At 50.2% G+C, this 13,850-nt stretch overlaps 7 protein-coding genes across 7 annotated transcripts; 4 read left to right on the plus strand and 3 right to left on the minus strand.

Moving 5' to 3' along the window:
• Positions 1 to 1,907: 1,907 nt before the first annotated feature.
• On the plus strand, positions 1,908 to 2,498 carry HG536_0F00180 (acetyltransferase; the record flags this gene model as incomplete). The annotated part of the gene is made up of 1 exon (XM_037284472.1): positions 1,908 to 2,498. The coding sequence occupies one exon, from the start codon at positions 1,908 to 1,910 to the stop codon at positions 2,496 to 2,498; it is 591 nt and encodes a 196-aa protein (XP_037140368.1).
• A 715-nt stretch (positions 2,499 to 3,213) lies between these two features.
• On the plus strand, positions 3,214 to 4,149 carry HG536_0F00190 (uncharacterized protein; the record flags this gene model as incomplete). Its single annotated transcript, XM_037284473.1, has 1 exon — positions 3,214 to 4,149. One exon carries the CDS (start codon positions 3,214 to 3,216, stop codon positions 4,147 to 4,149), a length of 936 nt encoding a protein of 311 aa, XP_037140369.1.
• A 165-nt stretch (positions 4,150 to 4,314) lies between these two features.
• HOL1 (Hol1p) lies at positions 4,315 to 6,027 on the minus strand (the record flags this gene model as incomplete). Its single annotated transcript, XM_037284474.1, has 1 exon — positions 4,315 to 6,027. One exon carries the CDS (start codon positions 6,025 to 6,027, stop codon positions 4,315 to 4,317), a length of 1,713 nt encoding a protein of 570 aa, XP_037140370.1.
• Positions 6,028 to 6,617: 590 nt separating this feature from the next.
• On the plus strand, positions 6,618 to 7,346 carry HG536_0F00210 (MARVEL domain-containing protein; the record flags this gene model as incomplete). Its single annotated transcript, XM_037284475.1, has 1 exon — positions 6,618 to 7,346. The coding sequence occupies one exon, from the start codon at positions 6,618 to 6,620 to the stop codon at positions 7,344 to 7,346; it is 729 nt and encodes a 242-aa protein (XP_037140371.1).
• Positions 7,347 to 8,311: 965 nt separating this feature from the next.
• HG536_0F00220 (uncharacterized protein) lies at positions 8,312 to 9,688 on the plus strand (the record flags this gene model as incomplete). Its single annotated transcript, XM_037284476.1, has 1 exon — positions 8,312 to 9,688. The coding sequence occupies one exon, from the start codon at positions 8,312 to 8,314 to the stop codon at positions 9,686 to 9,688; it is 1,377 nt and encodes a 458-aa protein (XP_037140372.1).
• Positions 9,689 to 9,827: 139 nt separating this feature from the next.
• THI4 (thiamine thiazole synthase) lies at positions 9,828 to 10,808 on the minus strand (the record flags this gene model as incomplete). The annotated part of the gene is made up of 1 exon (XM_037284477.1): positions 9,828 to 10,808. The coding sequence occupies one exon, from the start codon at positions 10,806 to 10,808 to the stop codon at positions 9,828 to 9,830; it is 981 nt and encodes a 326-aa protein (XP_037140373.1).
• A 464-nt stretch (positions 10,809 to 11,272) lies between these two features.
• On the minus strand, positions 11,273 to 13,423 carry HG536_0F00240 (uncharacterized protein; the record flags this gene model as incomplete). Its single annotated transcript, XM_037284478.1, has 1 exon — positions 11,273 to 13,423. One exon carries the CDS (start codon positions 13,421 to 13,423, stop codon positions 11,273 to 11,275), a length of 2,151 nt encoding a protein of 716 aa, XP_037140374.1.
• Between the last annotated feature and the right edge of the window lie 427 nt (positions 13,424 to 13,850).

Here is a 13,850-nt window from a genome sequence, read left to right on the forward strand (position 1 = left end):
GTCAAAAACTGCCGACCGAGATGATTAGCATGCGGCACCATTTACGGCTCTGAGCCCATAAAACGAGAAGCATTCTTGGATCATCCATAGCACTTCATCATACATTACTTAACGCTTTTCACCATGTTATACTATCCGGCATTCCCTAGCGGTTCAGCATTTTAATTGCCCAGTCGCCCCCGACCGCTTCTTAGCGCGCCAGAAAATGCGGGCGCGACTGTTGATGACGTACCATACAAAAAGCTGGACAGAGAAGTTTTGGTCTCTAAACCATCATCGATCAGTGGTAAGCATGTTGAAGGCCTAGTCGGTGCTCAAGAAGTCTTGCTATCGATGTTGCTCACACCCGCAGAACCGATCTCAGGTTCTAACCAAGACGTACCAGCGATTTGCCTCAAGCTGCTCAAGACTTTTCTTTGAAGGACACGATCGTGAGGGAATAGCATCTCGCGGAGCTATGGGGTCCTGCTTTATTCTATGATGTGGCTAAAACATTGAGGCCTTCTTTGAGATCTCATGCCTTTTGCTTTTTGATAAATGCCCATCTCATTGCGGTCAGAGGCATGCTAGAGAGCCACAATCGTAATATACTTCAAGGAGGAAAACGCCAGAGGAAATAACGCGGAAGCCTTTTAGACAACGGGAAACTCGGTAGTGATTCTGCGAATGAAATTGAACCGGTCTGAAGGTCCAGCTGAATAGGCGGTGATTTACAAGGCTGAATTGATGGTAAAGTAATACAGCATGTGGAAATTGATGTCCCGTCTCTTCCTTTGCGGCGTTCGTACGATGAATATGCGATGGAAAGCGAGACCTAAAAAGATCTACAGGATGATAAAATCATTCTATCAAACACATGAGCTTTTATTCAATTGCAGCGGGAAGGTAGATGTCATAGGCATCTTATCGTCACTGTAACCGCTGGATTAATACTCGTTCCGCTAATACTGCTGGCGATATCTCTTCTTCATGGAGTAGTGCGAAGATCATTGTATCACCCTTGCTTAGATGCCCTCTCCTTTTCTGTTAGTCGCGAGGTAGAGCGACTATGTTACTTTTGCCACTTTAGGATACTCAAAGATCGTGGAGATCGTGCACATTTATGGTACCTCATCGGCTTAGTTTAACCGGCGGCGGCCGACGATCTATTCACCATTGAGTTAGTGGTACTCAATGGACGACATCTTTGTGCAATTACAATGTTAACTTATTCTTCTGCGACTGCTGTATGCCTCAATCGTAACAGTCGTGAGAGATCTAACAGATTGAATCTTCTTCGGTTCGCCACACAGTTTTATTGCGGTAAATCTGCTTTGCCGCAAGAGCCCCAGTCAAAAAGCCAAAGTGCGACCATTTTGCAGAAGTCAGGATTCCTACTTAGCAAATACAGGTCCTTATGTTATCTGGATTGTGAGGAGGCCTTCATTCTTGTACGGACACGACACTGGTGTCAGTTCGTAATTCTTAGATGTATTGAAGCCTGTCTAACACCTAACTCTTAGCCTTCTTCAGAATTACCACTTCGCTGCTCCGTCAGCAGTAACTGACTAACAGATAGCCCTCGCTATCAATACCAATACGTACAACTCGACCTCTGAGCAACCAGGTTGAATCTTTAAGCTGGAAGAGAGAGGTTGCTCTCCGTAGATTTGCAACAAAAGCTCATTCCTCATCGAGCACTTGTGTTGCACTTAAAATCACTTGATTACTGGAATCTCTTCCGTATCGATCCGTCCTTTACTTGGCAAGAGATAGCATTGCCAGTAAAGAAAGCAATCGGGAAGCTGCTCGCATAAGCCTCCTGAAGCTAAACATATAAAAACAGTCGAAGAAAGTGTTATCATTAATTATACGTATGCTATAGAGACCAGTTGCAGCGTAAATCCGGAAAGTTTGGAAGAAACGGTATGGACGAACTCAAGAAGGTTGTTCCAGGTGAGCTTTATAATCCAGCTCTTCCCGAGATAGCTGCACTTCGCATCAAGGCCCAAGCCAAATGTTTAGAATTGAATCAAACTCATCCAGGATTGACGACAGAAAGGGAACTGCTTCTTCGCGGGCTAGTTGGGAGCTGTGGGGAAAACTTCACGTTCGATTCGCCGTTCTTTTGCGACTACGGCGTGAATATCCACCTTGGTGAGAACTTCTACGCTAACTACAATCTCGTCATACTCGATTGTGCTGAGGTTCGTTTCGGTGACAATGTGAAGCTAGGCCCCAATGTTGGCATTTATACCGCTGGTCACCCTATTGGCCCAATCAAGCGGAAAGAGGGATTGGAATTCGCCCTCCCTGTCAAAATCGGACACAACGTTTGGATAGGAGGAGGAGTATCCGTCTTACCGGGAGTGACCATAGGCGATAATGCAGTGATAGGCGCTGGAAGCACTGTCACTCGTGATGTTCCACCAAATGTGATTGCTGGCGGGGTTCCTTGCAGGGTAATTAGGAAGATTACCGAGGAGGATGAGAAGACCTTGCTGTTCACCAAAAGATAGAATATCAATTTGTTTTGCCATCCACCATCAGACAGAAAAAGTCAGAGCTAGGTGGACCACCTGATGTCTCTGCCACGGTGCCTAAGCTTCATTTTACCAAGATCGACCGTCAGTCTATAATTAATAGCATATTATATAACTTTTAAGCCAGCCCTTAACTCCGCCAGGCCTCATGTCACGTCCGGACTCGCTGTTCGGGCGCTCCACAACCAGTGAGCCTGATACTCATTACCCATCAGAGCCAGGTGCGTTTTTTGCTGCTCATAAAAGATCAAAACTACCAAAAATAACAGCTTACCATTGAACTCCGCATTTTGTATTCCACCGATTATTCAATAGCGCAACAGCCGGCAGATGTCCGGAAATCTGAGACTATTTACAAAATGCGCCATCTTCCCTTGTACCGAGTCTTTTCAATCTGTTACCAATTTTTTTTGGTAATGTCGCAATGCCAAGACTCCCTTATGCGGTATACTGCGGGGCAGAGCCGTCCGTTTCGGGAAATTTAGATCGAATGCGTTTCTTTTGCAGGAAAGTTGACTGATTCGGCGATGACGAAAGTCCTCGAGAATGGGCCTCTTTCGCCTGTCATCCGGGGTATTAGATGACTGAAATATCAATGTGGGATGAGGATGAGCGTTTCTTTTAAGAGGATGGGGACGGCCAGGGCACCAAGATGGGCTGATATAAAAAAGTGGGACTGTCGAGCAGCATCATGCTGTCGGTTGACGTTTTCCAAAAGGGTTGTCAAGGGAACAACCGTCATTTGAGTATGACCTTCCAAAGCTTCATTACAGCCCCGGCAGAACAATCTGAAGTTCCGCAACAGCCTCCAGCGGGGCAATACGGTAAATCCAAGCCCTTTCTTGAGCTTTTCTCCCAGAAGGGTAAGCTGGTGGTGGTCACGGGGGCGGCTGGTGCTATTGGTGGAGCCATCTGCGAGGGTTTCGCCTCGGCAGGAGCTGATCTATGCTTATTGGATTACAAGTACGACCCTAAACTTGCAAACCAATTGGTCAGCGAATACGGGATTGTCGCCAAGGCTTACCAGGTAGACATCACTGACGCCAACGCAGTAAAACAATGTGTGGCAGCCATTAGGACTGATTTCAAGGGCCGCGATATTGACACTTTCATTGCCAACGCCGGTATTGCATGGACTGCAGGTTCGATCCTGAACGAAAGCGCTACTCCTGAGGCCTGGAGAAAAGTTATGGAGGTTAACGTGCAGGGAACTTACCATTGCAGCAAGTATATTGCAGAGGTTTTTAAGACACAGGGGCACGGCTGCTTGATTTTGACTGCTTCGATGTCTAGTTACATTTCAAACGTTCCAAACTACCAGACATGTTACAATGCTTCCAAAGCGGCTGTCAGACACATGGCCAAGGGTTTCGCGGTCGAATTTGCTCATCTCACTGAGCCCGCTGGGAAGATCCGCTGTAACTCCGTATCCCCTGGCTACACTGACACCATTCTGAGCTCTTTTGTGCCAGTCGAGCAACGTGCTCAGTGGTGGGGCCTGACTCCAATGGGGCGTGAGGCGTTGCCGCAGGAGCTGGTCGGCGCGTATCTCTATCTCGCCTCTGATGCGGCCAGCTTCACCAATGGGTGCGATATAGTTATCGATGGTGGGTACACTTGTGTTTGATATCCTAGCGAGAGGCACATTGTATATAATTCGCACATTTACTGACCTTAATGACTGTTCTATGATTTCCCTTTTGAGCGCTCTTTTTCCTTTGCGAAATTATGAAAGCAAATATGTATTGATTAGTTCGCTCATGAACTTACCGAGAATTCAAGCGATGCGATGTCACAGTAGGTCTCTCATATCCACTGACTGATTGTACCATTTCTTTGTCCATAGTCTGATTCGTTTCCCATAGTAAAATGAAGGCAGAGCCAAAAGTGTGATGCCAAAGTTTATCACAGCCAAAGCAATATAGGTCCTTTCCGTTCCTGAAGCATCCAGCCATTTAGAGCAAACGAATGTAAAGATGCAGGATATGCTATTATTGATGATGGCCGTGCAAACCATACCTTCCAAAACCATTTCTGGGTAACAATCCATGAGGTACGCCATGGCTATATCTCCCGAGCAACCCCAACTGAAACCTATAAACCCTAGGCCGACGTAAATCACTTGCCAAGGAAGGACTCGCTGCGTGCCAATTCCAAACATCAACAGACCTGCTGGACCGATCAACGCAGTCGCAAACGAGAAGTACAGTCTGTACTCGGCTTCGAGAATACCGTTATTTCTGCGAGCCATCCATAACACGAAACGGTCGCTAAGGATACCGGCGTATATACACCCTATCACAGCGCCGATCAATGTCGGCACATTCATAATGGCCACCCCATAATCACTGTAGTTCCACGGAGCGTCGTAGAAATAACTTTCCTCAGTTGTGAGATAGAAGGTGAGGAAGACATCTTGAATGCCCCAGAAGAGACCCGATAGCCAGACAGGGGGAAACAACATCATCCTGAGGTTAAAAAACAGAAACTTGGGATACTGTTTGAACCCCCAACCCTTCAAGTTAGCACCCTTCGTTATCAGGGCAACCCGCTTGTGATATGGCTTCAACTTTTCTGACATACCGTCGATGAGCTGGTCCTCTGAAGCTTCGAGCTGCTCGGTTTTGCTCTCTCCTACAGCCTTCTCTGCAGCCTCGGCCTCATCAGCCTTTGCAGAGTCGACGGATGACCCGTTTTCCACTATCTCATCTTCGAAAGGACTGGTAACTCCGGTGCAAGTGAGGGGAGTCATATACCTGTTTCGATCGAAATACGTTTCCTCGCAACCAAACAATAGGGCAATCAGCAAACCACCCGAAATGATGACCGCGACCCACCCTACCCAGCGGAAGTTGATCAAAGATGCAATATAACCCGCGATCAGCGGCCCTAAGAACGTACCAATACTAGTACAGAGGATGTAAACTGTCAAGACCGATCCCATCTGGTGCTGGAAGTAGATATCGCTCAGCGATAGCTGCACTTGGGCCTCGGCGCAAGACTCGCTTATCCCCACGAACAGCTGCGACCATATGGTGTCTGAAGTCCTCCTGGCTAGCGCGAACCACAGTGCTCCCAATAAACCCAAAGTAGTGCAGATCAGATATGTTATTTTCCGTCCGTACAGCGACGATAGCGGAGCCAGAAACAACGTAGCCCAACCGATTCCAAGGAACAGCACACCAGCGCCAGTGTTCATCGAGTCGTACGAGATACCGTAGTACTCGTTGAGCGAGTCCTGCGTAGCGCCCGCGTCGTTGCTGGTCGCAGCGGTGAACGCCGTTATGAAGGCCACCAGACCGAAATGCAGATACTTTCTCCATCTAGCCCAGTTGAGCGGATCGTTCGGCGAGTCAGACGGCTGTGGTATGAGTACAACCCCATTTTTGTCCGTTTTCAACCTGCTGCCCGTCGGTTGCAGCTCTTCCTCGGAATCTAGCGACGAGAACACATTAAACGTCCCAGGAATGTACTCCGGGTGGTGCCTGTCCGTGTACTTATCCATATGTGATCATCAAAGTATCGGCCAGATCTCTCTTTCCCTCAGCTGCCCGTTATAAAGCCTGCTCGAGGAAAGCCAAGCAAAAATTTCAGATATGGTAACCAGATACCGCAACGTGACGTTTCGATAACCAATGCCAAATTGTGCAGACAAGATGGCTTGGAGGCCACTCACCTACTCTCGCGCGGTCCTTACTTCATAAATCTGTCTCTCAGTGTCGATATCCCTACATGCTGGCGAGAAGTAGTGTTGCTGGAGGAATATACTCCTCCAACAGGCCTTAGCAAGGTCCCAGGATCCTAGAGTTGCCGGGCGGCCTGCTAGCTTCAATACGTTATTTGATGCTCTTGCAATCTCATCGCCGGACTTATTGCTGCTTACAGGGTCCAGCTCATCGGACAATCAGCGCTTGTAAGACGGAGCGGCTGTGCTTTTAGGGGTAGCCGCCGGCGTGCGGGGAAAACGAAAGGTATATAAAGGAGGAGATCTGGCGGTTTTTGCCGCCAGGTTCCTCTTGGTTGAAACTCACTTTTCTCGGATCTGAGATACGGAGATCTGGATCTGGATCTTGCAGCGACATTTTGATTTCATCTATGTCTGAAAGTGGTAAGCAGGGAGATGTCTTGGGCTTGGCGAAGCCCGTTGGTTGGAAAGGGCCGCTGCTGGCGGCACGTATCGTTCGTATTGCGCAGTTTGTTTTCACTGTGATAGCGCTGGGGCTGACGGCGAAGGCGAAGGACTACTACACTGGAGAGTCCACGGCAGACTACGGGGTGGCGGTGTCGGTGATGTCGCTGGTGTACCTGATAGTGATCTTCTTCACGAGCTGGTTTCTGGGGCTCTATTTCATGGCGGGGCCTGTCCTGATCTGCGAGACGCTGTTTCTCATCTTTTGGCTGACCGCGTTCGTTGCGTTGGCGGCTGAGTTCGGGACCGGTTCGTGCAGCGCGCTGTACTGGGGCAAGAGCGCATGTCAGGCGGCGCAGGCGTCGATCGCGATGGCAGCGGTTTGCATGGTTCTCTACGGCCTGTCGCTGGTGCTGCTGGTCCTGTACACTGTGCTGCCTGTGGTCCGGACGCAGGGCTCGGACCGTCTGTGGGGCAGAGCGCTGGTGATGAACGCTTCTTTCGACCGGGGCACGGGCCTGCTTATCTACAGCGCGCCAGCACGCGTCGCTGACCCAGAGATCGGCATTGCAGCGGACCGCCAGATCACCGCCTCGTCTGGCGAGGCGCCCGTGGAGGAAGAGAAAGTGATGGAGTCGGCCGATCCTTTGGAACCCGAGCCCGCTCTGGTAGGCCCCGGCACCGCTACCCAATAGCCCCGTAAGTTTGCTTCGACACACCTTTAATTTTAATAGTAATAATAGTAATAATAACCTAATCTTTTTTCAGGAAACGTACAAAACTGCATAAACTCGACATACAAACGTGCACTGGGGGAGTCAATTACTCGGCAAAGTGCTTCAAGATCTCCTCGGCAGCCTTGATACCAGATACCAGCATAGCACCAAAGGTTGGGCCCATTCTGTTGCAACCAGCCAACTCGGCGACCTCCATACCGGCAAAGTACATCGAGTCGACGCCCTTGTACTTACCGGAGTTCTTGACCACGTCAGCCTCGGCGTTGTTCATGTCAAGACCCTTCATACCCTTCAACTGCGAGTTCTTGTCGATCGACACGATACGCTTGGCGGAGAAAGCGCCGAATGGACCGTCGTGGCCGGTGGTGGACAAAATGACACCATGCTTGGCAGATGGATCACGGGTACCATCGTTCTTGTAACCAGCAAGTTCGATGACATTAGGGTCCATACAGCTCTGCAGGTCGTGGGCCTGGGTCACCAGCGTCCAGTTGGTCACCACACCGGCGACGGTGAGCTCGCCGTTGGGGCCGGCAGGTCTGGTCACCAAGTCCTCCACAGCGGTAGCGTTGAAGAACTTCACGTTAGGGAACTGCAACACCTTCGAGGTCACGGTCGAGGCGAAAAGCGCAGCGTGCTTAACCACCACGTAGTCTCCCTCATCCTCGAATGGGATCTCCAGCTCCTCCAAGAACAAATGACCTGGCTTTCTGACGATCATCGCACTCATAAGACTTCCAGGTTGGATCTATGCATTGGATTACGCGTTTTTGGGGTTCTCTATATTAAGAGCTGTGACGCGTCAATTAGCCGCCGAGCTAGCCGCCCAAATGTTGCATTTCATACTATAAAGGGGGAGAGAATTCTCGATAGGTATTTGGATTAGTAGTCAACAAACCAACATTTCAATGCATTAGATAATTATGACCAAGAAAAAGAGCCTTGAAGAGTTCGTTGAAGAGTGCCGTAAGGTGCACGACGACAAATACAATTACTCGATCACAAACTATACCAGATGGGACTGCAAAATTGAGTATATCTGCCCAATTCATGGTGTACAGAGTCAAAGAGCCAACGCTCATAGACACGGGAGGGGTTGCAAACTGTGTGGCAGAGAGAGAACCAGAAAGACTTTCGCCCTCACTACGGAAAAGTTCATCGAAACTTGTAAGAAGAAACATAATAACCGGTACAGTTATCCCAATACTGTATACGTTGATTACGACAGTGCAGTGAAAATCGAGTGTGCGCGGCATGGCGAGTTCCTTCAAATAGCTGGCTGTCATCTTACCGGTAGGGGGTGTCAAAAATGTGCTGTCTTTAATAAATCCTCGGGCCCTGCCTTAAAGCCTGCTGACTATGATGAGTTCGTCGGACTGTCTATCAAGGTACATGGAGATGTTTATGACTATTCCCAGGTCAACTATAAAAAACATTATGTTACTGTCGATATTGTATGCACAGACCACGGCCCTTTCAGATGTACTCCTACTATACATTTGAAGGGTAAAGGGTGTGCTACCTGTCAGAATTTCGATGCATTTGTCCAGAGGGCAAAATCAATTCATGGTGATAAGTTTCAGTATGACAAGTCAACTTACATTAGGAGCAAAACAAAGATGCGTATACTTTGCCGGGAGCATGGAGAATTCTGGCAAACCCCAGGAGACCATGCTCGTGTTACTCGTAAAGGGGGTTTTTATTGCCCTTCATGTTTTTTAGAGAATAAGCGCCTCACAATCGATGAAGTGAAGGAAAGATCCAGAAATATTCACGGCCTGGCATACAGGTTTGATAAGCTCGTTCTGGGCAAGAGCCTACAAGAAGAGGCAATATTCTATTGCATAAAATGTGCCAAATACTTTTCTCAAAAGCCCATTAATCATCTTCGAGGCCATGGCTGTTCGTGGTGCTGTGAATCAAAGCATGAGAAAAAAATTAAAAATTGGCTACAAACCACGGATTATCAATTTGAATCGCAAAAGCGTTTTCCTGATTTACGGTACGAACAATCGCTTAGGTGCGATTTCTATCTTGAACAGTTCAATCTTATCATCGAGTTTGACGGGATTCAGCATTTTGAGCCCGTGGAGGCCTGGGGAGGATTTGAGAAGTTCCTCAGAGTGCAGGCCAGAGATCGCGTGAAAGACGACTACTGCACAGAGAAGCGTATCAACCTTCTCAGGATGAAAGATGGTCAGGACGTCATCCAAGGAGTTCAAGACCTGATCGAGCTGATCAAGGCCAATGAAACAGGACACGTCCTGCATATGATTTATGGCAGGCTAGCCACTTTCTAGTTTTCTAACTAAATAAATGCACCTGCTTTTGCTGGTATTTTTTTCAGCCAAGGTTAAAGGAACTTGAGGAAACTTGACAAAAAAGTTGAACGGAACTAGGCATAATAAACGTTATCTAAAGCGATCTGTACGTAACTATCTACTCGGCAAAATGCTTCAAGATCTCCTCGGCAGCCTTGATACCGGAGACCAACATGGCGCCGAAAGTTGGGCCCATTCTGTTGCAACCAGCCAACTCGGCGACCTCCATACCGGCAAAGTACATCGAGTCGACGCCCTTGTACTTACCGGAGTTCTTGACCACGTCAGCCTCGGCGTTGTTCATGTCAAGACCCTTCATACCCTTCAATTGCGAGTTCTTGTCGATCGACACGATACGCTTGGCGGAGAAAGCGCCGAATGGACCGTCGTGGCCGGTGGTGGACAAGATCACACCGTGCTTCTTGCTCACGTCACGGGTGCCGTCGTTCTTGTAACCAGCAAGTTCGATGACATTAGGGTCCATACAGCTCTGCAGGTCGTGGGCCTGGGTCACCAGCGTCCAGTTGGTCACCACACCGGCGACGGTGAGCTCGCCGTTGGGGCCGGCAGGTCTGGTCACCAAGTCCTCCACAGCGGTAGCGTTGAAGAACTTCACGTTAGGGAACTGCAACACCTTCGAGGTCACAGTCGAGGCGAAAAGCGCAGCGTGCTTAACCACCACGTAGTCTCCCTCGTCCTCGAATGGGATCTCCAGCTCCTCCAAGAACAAGTGACCTGGCTTTCTGACGATCATCGCACTCATCAACGAACCGGCCAGCCAACTCCCACCTGCAGGACAGTTGTTAGCCTCGATGATGGTCACGATCAAGTCCGGTCTGTTCTTGGCGATCACATACGCAGCAGAGAGACCCGAAGAACCAGCACCGATGATGATGACATCGGAGACTGCGTGCTTGTCGAGGTCCTTGAAGTATCTCGAAGTCATAGCACGTGAGACAGTGGACTCACGGATTGGTGTGAACTTGAAGTCGGACCAGTCATCGGTCTTGACCACGTCGGATAGCGCATGACGGATGCTTCCGGCGTTCAATTGCAATTGTGCGGCTTCGGTTTGAGTGTTGGTAGCAGTGGCAGACATGATGCTCGTATTCTGGTTGTTGAGCTCTCCAGCTGACCAATTCCTGCTACAACCGTCGCCATGGCCCGTATTTATACCTGCGAACCCGCTCAAGTCTCACGCTTCGGCGAACGAGGCCGTCGCCAGGATGAATCTACCACGCTCCAGCGAGTATGCAACCTATCCACCTTTCCGCCTGATCCGCAGCCTGAACGCCGCTATATGGGTTTATTCGCCTCAGGACGCTATGCCTATGCAACTAATCCGCCTCGATTCGCTATGCATCTGTCGTTGCAACAACTGTTCGTTAGTCACTTTGGCTGGTGCCATAGTGACGGTTTTCGGCCGAGTAGGCTGGCGCTGGGACAACGGCGGCGGTGCACGGGCGGCGCGGCTGAAAGAGTGCCAAGCTCTGAGAGTTAAGTTACTGAATTATGAACGAAGCGGGCTGCGGTATACAATTAGTGGTCGTTCGGAGGGAGGTTCTAGTCGCTGGCGTCGTCTTGTCTGTGATCGTCGCGGTCCTCGCTGTTGTCGTCGTTGTCGCGGTCGTCTGGCGACTTCTCCGAGGAGGACTCTTCGTCTTGCTGGAAATCGTCCGGTCGGAAATCGTCCGGCGGGAAATCGTCCTGGTCGTCCTCCTTGGGCTCTGGATGTGCTTCTCCGTATAGCTTGCAGTAGTTGAAGGCGGAGGCCTTGAGACACTGCAGCGTTTGGCCGACGATGGCGTCTGCCTGCTCGCTGATCTCGAACTTTTCCTGCAGTTCTTTCTCGCGGTACATGTTGAGGATGTAGTTGAGCAGGCCGCGGATGGTGACGACTCTGGTGTTGATGTCGGCCTCGGAGACCGAGATGGTCAGGTAGTCCTCGTAGATCTTGGAGTGCGGATCCTGTTGGACGACGTCCCAGTGGGCGATGGCGTTCGGGCTGAGAATGTTGACTGCTTTGCAGTAGGTTCCCTTGAGGTCCCAGGAGATGACGTCGATGTTGAAGCCCAGGGCGGGCACGAGCAGCTCCTGGCTGTACACACCATCGTGCTCGGCGAGCACGCTGAACATCGGCCTGTAGTAGCGGTCGCCGCAGCCACAGTCGGAGATGTGCTGTTTGGGGAAGCCGATCCAGATCTGCTGGCCCCTGACCTGCGGCAGCACGTCGGGCAGCGGCACGAACTGCGTTCCGCCGCGGAAACCGTCGAAACGGTTCCCCTCTGTGATCCGCAGCGTGTCTGCCTCGAAGACCATCTCGCAGAAGCCGTCGTTCAACGAGCACTTGAGAATTTCGAGCGGACTGAAACTGTAGATAAAGTGCAGAAATCCGCGCGACACGGAGGATTCGCCGCTGTTCCTGTGGAAGAAAGGGGTCCAGTTCTTCTCGGCACCGCGTTGCTCACGGCCCATAACCTTCAGCTTAATTAAAGGGTCCACCTTCCTGTGTGGCATGAATGCGACCATGACACGGCGCTCTAAGTGGTCGTCCCAGATGTTGAACATCACCACGGGCTCCTCGTAGTTCTTGGCCTTGCGCAAGATGACCTTTGGATCTTCGGGGCCACGCCAGTCGCCCCAAGGGTTGAACGGAATATTTAAAACGGTTGGGTAAGTCATGTAGTATTTGGACATGATCTTGTCCTTGCGGTTTTGCGCGAGAAGTCTGTTCTTGGCATTTTCAACAACGCACGACTCGTACTCGGACGAGTCCTTGCGGTGCTCCTGACAGTCGGAAAGGCCGAGCTCCTTGTCGATCTTCTTCAGCGCCTCGGGCATATCCTTCGGGATCGGCATGTCGACGTAGGGAATCCGTTTTCCTTTGATTTCTTTCCAGTCCTTATCGAAAGCTTGGGCTCTCACAAGCGACAAGTGAGGCTCGTCTCTGACTCCCGAGGGCGCATAAATGACTCTGGAGTACGCCACATAGCACTGTTCCCTTTCTAACCATACTGCCGAGGTACCGAACTGGAACCACTTCTGCTGGATGATTTCGTTCTCGGTTAAACCTTTTTCGGCGTCCTCGTTGGCGATCTCGTTAGTGAGGAAATTCTTCTCGCTCCTCAGCTTCGCCCTCAGGGTCTTCAAGTCGTCCTCGAGCAGCACCTTCTCTGTCGAGTGGTAGATGCTAGACAAGTACGCCAGGTCCTTGCACGTGGCCAGGTTCCTGTAGTCGTTCAGGTTCAGCTTCGCATCGATCTTGGCGTGGTCCTTGTCTGCCTGCTTCTTCTTCCTCGCCACCAGCTTGTCGACGTCCAGGTTCGACACAAACCCCGTAATGTCTTCCTTGGTGTACTCCTGTCTGAGCATCCGCTCGGTCACCGGAGACCGCCCCAACGGCTTGCGTTTCAACAGTTGCGACACATCCACATGCAGCAAGTCTGGCTTGCGTTCCACCACCTCCACGTTCTGCCACGAACGCCCGATCGAGGGCGTGAGGTTCTCCCTCATCGCCGACCGGCCCACCAGCACCCCGATCACCACCAGCAGAATCAGGACAAGATTCGACCGTCTGCGGAACAAAAGCATACTCATCCTCGAATACAAATTTACAATTCCTCCTTGCAGAGATCTCTTTGCACGCGCAGCGTACTGTAAAGGAGCCATCTCTTTTGCTCTCTGTCTCAGCGACGGTTTCTTTGCGGATCCCATCCTTCAGCCAATTGCCTGGTCACGCAATCTCAAAAGCTAGCCTGCCTAACAGAGATCCAAAACTCTAAATAAGACTTGAAACTTATTTGCCTTTTGATAGCTGCAGATCTCAGATCCCTCTGATAACTGAAAAATTACTGTCCATTGTTGTCGTCACCGCCCGCCAAAAAATTGAAAAAAAAAAAAATCTAGCTGGCGCGACGACACAGTTTTGGAAACTGGCGCGCATTCTCTAAGAAATTGCAGCAGCGACTGGAAGACCATTTCATCGTCGAGTATGTTCGCGGCGAGCTGGAGCTTGCAGCAGATCGGGCATTTACTGGCGAGGCCCTGGGGCTGCGACTTTTAGTCGGGAGGTGAAGTCAATAGAATGTTATCATAGGGTATCGGCTAAAGTATCTATAAAGATATAACGAACTTGGCTGTA

This window comes from Torulaspora globosa, chromosome 6 (genome assembly GCF_014133895.1).
Source record: "Torulaspora globosa chromosome 6, complete sequence".
Classification (NCBI taxonomy): Eukaryota; Fungi; Ascomycota; class Saccharomycetes; order Saccharomycetales; family Saccharomycetaceae; genus Torulaspora; species Torulaspora globosa.